The sequence below is a fragment of the Monopterus albus genome, unplaced genomic scaffold, assembly GCF_001952655.1.
Source record: "Monopterus albus unplaced genomic scaffold, M_albus_1.0 scaffold67.1, whole genome shotgun sequence".
NCBI classification, from domain to species: Eukaryota; Metazoa; Chordata; class Actinopteri; order Synbranchiformes; family Synbranchidae; genus Monopterus; species Monopterus albus.
The window spans coordinates 1,576,901-1,585,955 of record NW_018127947.1 but is presented as its reverse complement, the minus strand read 5'-3'; the positions used below and the strand labels follow the sequence as shown (position 1 = coordinate 1,585,955).

Genomic DNA, 9,055 nt, shown 5'->3' with positions numbered 1-9,055 from the left:
CTACAAGTGAGGAAATTGAGGGAATTGTACGATTTGCCCATTAGTCTCATACACACATGACTCACATTTCAGTTAAATCTGCACGTGTGGCAGTTTAGGAGCTCAGTGGTGTTCACATACATGTCACACACATGGATGTGAAGCACAAAAAAGATCAGAATTGAGTATTAAGGCCTGTGATGTAGTGGAGAGTGAGTAGTGAGCGGAGCTTAGGTTTACATGCAGAGTCGTATTTTGGTTAGTGTGAAATGTGCATGCAGATGAAGGAGCAGCAAAAACTTTCTCAGTGACTGGTCAGTAAAACATCTGACTATAGTAAAAATGGAAATCATAATGTTCCACAGCCCAAAGTGGAGTAATCAAGTCCAATAGCATGTTGTATTTGTACCCAAAAGACACTGAGTTCATGCTTGTGTGTTGCAAACGAGCAGTGAGTCTTCACATCTGAGAAGCGACAACTAGTAAATGTTTAGCATTTTGCATAAAAAAAAACCCCTAAGTCATCAATCTATTATCAAAATGGTTCCAGATAAATTTTACTTTTAGTAATTTGATAAATGCAGTCCCAGGTCTGTAGTATTCCCTGAAACCAGGATGCAAACCGTTCCTCCTCTGTGTGTGTGGCTCAGATCGAGCTCGCCATCCTGCGCTTCCCGTACGACTCGTGGGGCACGCCTTTCCAGCAGCTGAAGCAGGTGGTGGAAGAACCTTCGCCTCAGCTTCCTGCCGACCAGTTTTCTCCAGAGTTTGTGGATTTCACCTCTCAGTGGTATGTGGCTCTTTGTTCACTAGAAAACATTCAGTGTCCCCCCACCACCACCACCACCACACAGTCGCTCGCTGTAGGCTGATCTTCTCAGACACTCTGCCCTTCAGCAAAGCCACAAGACATCAGACAAAAATGTGTATTGATCCCAGCTGAGTGGGCTTCACTTAATTTCGACTTAATCAGATTGAGCTCATGTTTGCATTCTTTTGTCGGTGCTGTTCTTGTGCTGCCAACATCCTGTTGGGACAGGATGTGCAGGGACTGCCAGGACTCTCGAGCACACCCACCGAGAAACCTAGCACATCCAGCTCTAAAATATAATGGGGTTCCTATATGACTGTATTGTGTTAATGTAAATTAAACATGACAGTACTAAACAGGATAAACGGGGGGGGACAGGGAGACTGGTCAGAACTGGGGAAAGGATGCGGCCATCCCTTAAATCCCTTGGAGGAAACCTGCTCCAGCCACCTGAGACTGGGGCAACTGTTCACCCTCACCAGAGACCAGTGGAGTGGCTCCAGGGCCAGTCTCTGGCTGCCACAGAGGGGCCAGGCCAAAGGCCAGACTTGTGGAGAGGCCTGAAGACTGACTTCATGGGTACAGAAAGTGGTCTGAGCACTTTCTGAAGCCACTGGATGTGATGCTGACCTAGTACAATGAGAAAACCACTATGAGATTTTATGATTATGATAATTATCCTCTCTGTTTGCATGTAAATCTGTTGAATGTACTGACCTCGCTTGCTCAGTCAGGGGATGGCGCTGCAGTTTGAACTGTATCCTGTACTTTTAACAGTATAGTGGTTTAGTTATTGGAAAAAGGATTGATCAGCTCTGCTGGGAGTAACAGTGGTCAGGTAACAGCAAATACACACTTTCTGTTTTTTCTTCTATTGTCATGAATTCTTCATTGATTCCATTGTTTCCTTTGATTTTATTCCGGTGAAACAAAGCTGAATCTCAGCTCAAAGTCCTCAGACTATTAAGTTTGTCATCAGGCTTTCTTCAAATGACGGTGACGCAGTTGCTAAAATAAAAGCTGAGCTTTGTGGCTGAAGGCCTGATGATTAGTTTAATACTATTGTGGTATGAGTGGCCAGTTCCATTTGTTGTGAATTAATGTTGTGCTTTGTTTTGTTTCTGCAGCTTAAAGAAAGTTTCCAAAGAGCGACCGACTTACACAGAACTCATGGTGGGTGTTGTGTTATGTTCTCCTGTTGTATAAATAATTATGGTTTCATTGTCAGTTGTAGATGAGATACATGCGCTCTGTAATACTCTTCATCGGACACCAGAGGGCACGCTCGGATTATTATTTCCATATGGCTGAAAGTCCTCAAATCTGACTGGACAATCTAAGCTGCTTCAGTTTGCACATCAGTTGTCACAATACAGAGAACTGACGATAAAAATTAATGATACTCAGAATAAACTGATTTCATGTTCCTCCTCAGCTGCACCCCTTCTTCACCTCCCATGAGGCCAAAGAAACCGACGTGGCTAGCTTTGTGAAAGTCATTTTAGGGGATTGACTTTCCACACTTGCACAGGAGTGGAGGGAGGATCTGTTCAGAAGAAGAAGATAAACAAAAAGCACCATTCGCAGCCCTTGTTACCTGCAGGACCCCTCCCTCGCCTTGCCATAATCTCACTCCACCCTCCAGAACCAGACAGACGGAGCCCAGAGGAGAAGCTGATGAAGCAGAGCGAGGAGGTTGACCCCGCCCCCACCTGGCCTCTGTGCCCTCTGTATGTTACCTGATCTGGGAGGGGTTGGGGAGACGGGTGCCTCTCATATAATCTGGAATCATTTAAGATGTTTGAATGCAAAACCTCCCTCTTTGGTTAGATTTGTCCTGCCTCTGTGCACCGCCTGCTCCTCAAACATTGTTGCTATCAGTCAGAAAGTTGACTGTGTAGCTGGTCATAATTTTTTTTTTTTTTTTTTTGCTCAAAAACAAATGAAAAGAGGAGCAGATTATATAAAATATGAATGATATAGTGCTATCTATGTATAATCTAAATGGTTGTATACTCAAAGCAAGTGTTGCATCGGTTTAGTAATTGACTGCATGTACAGAATATATCTCTGTGTGAGACCAGGCTCAGACGGCCAGTGAGGAGCAGTTATAGAGTCCGATCTCTGAAGACATGCAGACGTGCAGCACACAGCTGGGTACTGCACTTCAACTGCTCTCCCTTGATTACAGCAGATGTCTACTACACATTTTGGGCTCGGGCTGCCTGTGTGCAAGTGTGTTTTTGTGTGTGTGACATGGTGCATGATGTGCGTGTGTGTGTTTGTGTCGGGCTGCACGATTCTGGATGAACTTAGAATCACAGTGTTTGAGCTCGGCGCTGACATACTGACTTTATGACAGGTTTCCTCTGCAGTCTGGTCGTGCCAGTCAGGGGTCGTCAGCTACAGTGAATTAACTTCCTGTTGGAGGCGCTTGCGGCCGGGATGCAGGGTAGCTCTCGTGACATCGGTACCTTCATGCTGTATCTGGTTTTAGCATGTTAGCATCTAAAAAAAAATCCATCACAAAACAGTATGACTTTTTTGTCAGTACTTGGGTTGGATGCATTATATCCTTGATCCCCGTTCTGTGTCCTGTTTCTCACCGTGGGCCTGTGCAAACAGTAGAAGGGTGTCCTTTCAGAACAAAAATATATATTTTCAGTGGAAAAGTCCTTGTTTGTGGCTGTGTAAAGCACAAATATCTGTCTCTGTAGGTTAGCTCGGCATAAATTTACATGGGCCAACTGTCAAAAGTGCATCTTAAAATGTACGACACTATGTGAAGCAGCAACAAACGTGTGAACACATCTGCCACTCCAGACGCCGATGTGGTATAAATTGTATGCAGTATAACAGATGCAGTCAGCTGGTTTAAACAAAGCAAAGTACACGTGTTCTTGGCTTTACAGTTCATCTTAATTGAACTTTACAAACTGCCTAGATGGTTAGAGGCTCCTAGTTTGATGCAGAACACCAATCGGCCAACACAAATCCATGACAGCCTGAAGTTGTGCAGAGGTACAGGATGAACTGTGATTCAGATGCAGCCAGTTGTGCAGCCCTGCCTAACACATGCATTTTTAAGTGAGGTGTGTGTTGACATTGTGGTCGGCTGTGGGAGAAGACAGCCCGTATTCTCCTTGTTGTGTGTACTGAGCCAATCACAACCCCCTCCGCTTCTTGTTCAACATGAAAAGAACTGGATATTATTAATATTATATTAATTATTGTTGTTATTATTTAGACCAGTTTTTTTCCCCGGACATATTTCCTGCAGTTTTTCTTATTTATTACGACTGCTGTTTTCCCTCTGGAAACTTGACCGACCTATTAGACTTCTCTTGTGTGTTGTGTGGGCTGTGTATGTTTTTGTTGTGTTCTTCTTGGCTCAACACATCGATGCTTTTAAACTGTAACCTGCAAGCCTTCTATGTGCCTCTCTAGAAAAGACTAAGGAAAACAATACATTGTACTATGGATGACGCAGGGATCTCGGCCTTCCTTCCTCTTCACACTCTGCATGTCTCTGTATTTCCACTTCCTGTTTGCTTCCATGACTTTGTGCCTCTCGTCGTAGATCGAGATTATTTTTCTTCCATATGTTTGTGCTCATCTCTGCTGTCGACCTCGGTTCGTGGTGGTTCCTAATGGCAGAAAGCGTCAGGTGCCCGTTAACAGTAGAGCCCAGCTGCGGCCTTTAGTTGTTATGCAAGTGCTACTCTATAGTCAAACACAGCTGGAAAATTCAGCTTCTTGCCTATACATTTTTTTTTTTTTTGCTGACTTCACTAGACTTTCCACATTTGTGTCAGTCCAGTCATTCATTTCAGCTGTGCTGAACTGGTTTGCTGTTTAAAGGCTCAGTCTGTGATGTAGAAGAAAGAAAGGACTGAAATGGGCTATAACTCCGATTTTGATTGGCATGACTTATTTTTAACCTTTTACAACAGGTCGCTGCCACCATGTTACAGTAGGTATGTCAGCTTTTTTTGTTTGTGGTACTAGACTAAAGCAGAACAATGCTTTGGGCCTGAAAGATGCTGAAACACTCCATAGAGCTGAGGGACAGATTCTCTGAGTTTGTCCCAACAAGTGACACCTTTCACACTGCACGTTATAATTTGATCCTGTATCAGTATAAAATATTAACTAATGCAGCTGTTGAAGGTTTTTCACACAAGTAATATTTATAGTAGCAGGAAAACAAACATAGAATTTTAATTATCATCCTTTAAGGCACTGTGTGTAGAAATTTTCATCCTCGCCCTCGAGTGGTGATGCCAGAGTCACACTGTGGCAAATGGGAAACATTTGATAGATTTAAAGATCTCAAAGTCCCAAAATGTTATCTTTATTATATCTTGTGATTGGATGACTTTTTAAAAATCATTTTTGGGACTGTGGGGCTCTGCAGAAAGATTTCACAGTCCAAAAAAAAGCCAGATGCAGCGGCTTTAATAATGTTCAGTTATGCAAATGTACCTGCAGGCTACCTGCTGACACCAGTCACAGATTGGGCCTTTAACAAATTAAACCACAGTGTTCCACCTAATCTTCAGTACATTCATTTGCATTTTTATCTCCTACAAAATCATATTCTCTCTTTGCTGTTTTGCTGCCATTCAAAACAGTTTTGTCCTTGGCCCAGTACAGTCTGCTCTGTCAACTGGACATGTTCACCAGTAAGTTTCCTGTTTTGCAGTAGACAGGCGGCCTTCCTTTCACCCTTCACACCACAGTCTCCTCCCTGCTGGGCTTTCAGTTCACTGTCCAGCAGGGAGGAGACTCCTTAAAGTTCCTCAAAGTGTTATTTAGACACAAACTGTGGGCTCGTTCAGCTTCCTTCTCTCATCACTTGCTGTGCTGAACTGTTTCCCTCCTCTATCAGTCCCTCCCATCACAGCTGATTCTGCTCAGAGGTAGTTCACACATCATGGTTACGATTGCGTTTGTTCCCCTACATGCATTTTCTCAACTTTTCCTTTGCAGTGAACATGCGTCAGAGGGTAGGAGGCAATCTGTCAGACGCAACTCACTGCCAGCGTGGGCTCTCTCATTAGTACATATGCTCTTAAGTGTTTTATTGCACGATGAAATGAAACATTCAAGTCACACTGTTCCTCAGCAGTTAAAAAGTCGTTTTGGTACAGATCTGTCATATTCACCCCGCATGTTTTTTGTGGGGGGTCATCTGGACAAGGCGCTTCTGTAGCGTCTCATGCAGAGCTGAACCAGAGTTGGTCTTCAAATAATCAGAATCATTTTCATTAATTTAGCAAATGTGACCAAAGACCAGGAGCAGAACAGCGAGAGCTCGTGTGGAGCTGCTCTCAGGGGGGAGTCTTTGAGGAGGGGGGCAGTTAGTGCAGACCTCCTTTCTGCTCAACAAGCCTCCACCTGCTGAAAAGCACTTCCATTCATCATCATCCCGTGCATGGTCGCGTAGCAGTGGTTTCGGTCTGTGTGGTGTTTGTATAAGTGCCTAACAGTGCATTGAAACACTCATGTTTTTGTGACTGATGCTTAAAAACTGTCTGTCCTTCAGTTCCTCTTGGGAGCTGATGCTGCATGTTGCTGTGATGTTTTGCACTGTACCGAGGAGCCAGTTCGCACATCACCTGATGAATGTTTTACTGTAAGAAAACGGTCATTTGAGAGGTTATCGTCTGTGTGGGCATTGTTTCAGTTTAACAAGGTGTTTTTGGCCTTTTTGAGTTTGGAGTTATGAGGTTCTGACTTTTTTTTGTGAAATCATGACACTGTTATCTATCAAATATTTTTCTCACCTAAAAAGGGCACCAGGCTTTTATTTAAGACAGGGTTTTTATTCTGTGTCCTATCCTCTTTGTTGCCTCAGTCTTTCTTTGTCAGTTTTACATTATAAGCCTCGCAGAGGTTTATGGCCAGTGTCCCTTTATTTTCCCAAAAGCTTTTACTTTGAAACTTTTGCTGAAAGTGACATCAGGGAGGCCTGTGAAATGTCTCTAACCAAAATGCACTGTGTATGCGTGAAGCTTTATGTGGCACATTTTCTTCCTCGCACAACATTTGCAAAGCTGAGTTTCTCTGATAGTTTACATCCAGCATTCTTCACATCCTTGTTTACTGGCTCGCAGTCTGCTTCTTCACTACCTTTGCTGGTGCATTATCACTACCAGCTGTTAAGCACTAGATGGGTGTACATATGCAAACGAAACAGGAATCCCACGTTTAAAAAACATTGCTCAGTAGCACTGCTGTGGGCGTAACATCCTCTCAGGACGAGCCACAAATGCGTATTCGCCGATTTACACATACAGTAAAGGTCACAAATGTGTAAAACCGATTTGTGTGCGTCTCATAATATGTATATATATATATGTATATTTACATAACAATCTGTAAATACTTTAAAGAACTGCACACAGAAAACAATGTTTACACATTTGTAAATCTTGATTTTTATCTGTAGATTGATGGTTTTGAGAGGATTTTGCACCCATACACCGGTGGTGGTCAGAAACATGAAAGGGCACCAAAGTCGAACCAGTTGGCTTGAAAAAATAAAGTAAAACTAAATAAAACAGATTTTTTTGTATTGCATTTACGGTGTAAAATAAACCAACTGAAACATTTAAAGGTGTCAGGACTGGCTGTGGTTGTGCCGCACTGCAGGGTGTGACACGAAAAGCTACTCACTGATGGACAATATTAATAAAATGAAAAGATGACAAGTAAAACTTTTGTGAAGACATTTTACTTTCTTTGTGTAAATTGAATTTAATTGTTAACAGTTTTCCTAATTTGTAGTTTGATAAGATCTGTCATCAGGAAATGGTGAAATACATTAATTTAATAGTAGTTAACAACGTAATAGGTTTAGCACATGCTAATGGCAGATGAGGCAGGAATGTTATTTTATGTCAAAAATCTGGTTTTATAGTAATTAATTTGTAATGCAGAAGTATATTCACAGATTTCAGTTTGCATGTTAATTTAGTTTTTGAGTGTAATTCTCCTCTAGTGCAATGCACAAAGCAGATGGAGGAGCTGCTCACAGTGGGGAGGAATCAAAAATTGTACACAACAATGAAGAAGCAGCTCCAGAAAAACCTCAGAGAGCAAAGAAATCAAATCTCTGAGTAGCTCTATAGTTACTTGGCAGCAGCTTTCCCAAGTTGCAGTTGAATTAATCAAAAAGTGCTCATTTTAACAGTACAAAATGAAAAAAGTACCTTCTTTCATATACAAACTGCAAAAACCGACACTAGAACGATGTGCATATTGTAGTAGTTTATATAGTATACAGTATGGAATTAGGAGAGTAGTTGGTACAGCATGACACTGTGCAACACCATGCATGTGAGCAGTTACTATTGTAAAAGGGTCTTTTTCTTACCCTTTGTTTGGTACCAGGAAACATACCACGTTTACTTAGGTTACCTGAGAATTTACAGTATCTGGATATGAATGAATCATGATATTAAACAGGTTTAGGGTTTTGGAGATGCATGTTTTTAAAGGTGAATCTTCTCACCCTTTGAAAACCACCTGCTGTTGTGCTGCACAGTGCTGTTTGATCAAATGTTAACTCAAATATCTGCCGCTTCTCAAAGCTGCTCTCAGAACCTTGTAACTCCACACACTGCTTGTTTCTGCTGCTCTGCAAACAGCACTGACACTTGTGGTCACACTTGTTTTCAGTAGTAATGAGAAAAGAGTTGTGCTGGAGAGTCTCATCATTCACACAGACAAAACAGGCACCAAACACAAACTCACATTAAGCTTTGTGTTTTATGTGTGATTGTTTGTATATGTCTGCTTCCATGTGCGAATTCTATTTATGGCTTGCTCTCACTTGCTGAGTAAACCTCAGTCACTGAGGGTTGACGGGGGCAGGACGTCCGAGTGGAAACTGTCCTTCATGGGCGATTATTGTAACATCACATCATGAGTGCCCTCTTAATCTCTAAGCTTATCTGAGTGCCCAACAACAGGCATGTATTTCTGGGTGATGCTTCGGTAACATCCAGTAGGTGAACAGCTTTTACTGGAACATTTTAGCTGTTTGAAAGTCATATTGAGACGTGAGGCTCGGAGAGAATCAGAGGAAACTTTACTCACCTTCTTCCTCATCCTCAAAACGTGTCAGTGAATGAATCAAAGATATCAACAAGCTTGTGTGAGGAATGCTTCCGGCCCTTTACACATCATGTTCTGCTAGATTTTTACCAGAGTATATCGAGTGTAAATCAGTCATTTGTGAGTGAATGTGACGAGGTA

General features: G+C 42.3%; 1 protein-coding gene across 5 annotated transcripts in view; it reads left to right on the top strand.

Annotated features, from left to right (window-relative positions):
- The window catches only part of map2k6 (mitogen-activated protein kinase kinase 6), a 29,447-nt gene extending 20,947 nt beyond the window's left edge, over window positions 1–8,500 (top strand). For all 5 annotated transcript variants that reach the window (XM_020604681.1, XM_020604676.1, XM_020604680.1 and 2 more), the window contains exons 10-12: window positions 630–769; window positions 1,918–1,963; window positions 2,226–8,500. In XM_020604681.1, the coding sequence (XP_020460337.1) occupies window positions 630–769; window positions 1,918–1,963; window positions 2,226–2,303 (264 nt within the window). In that variant the 3' untranslated portion in view covers window positions 2,304–8,500. The remainder of the gene's footprint in view (window positions 1–629; window positions 770–1,917; window positions 1,964–2,225) is intronic.
- The last annotated feature ends 555 nt before the right edge of the window (window positions 8,501–9,055 follow it).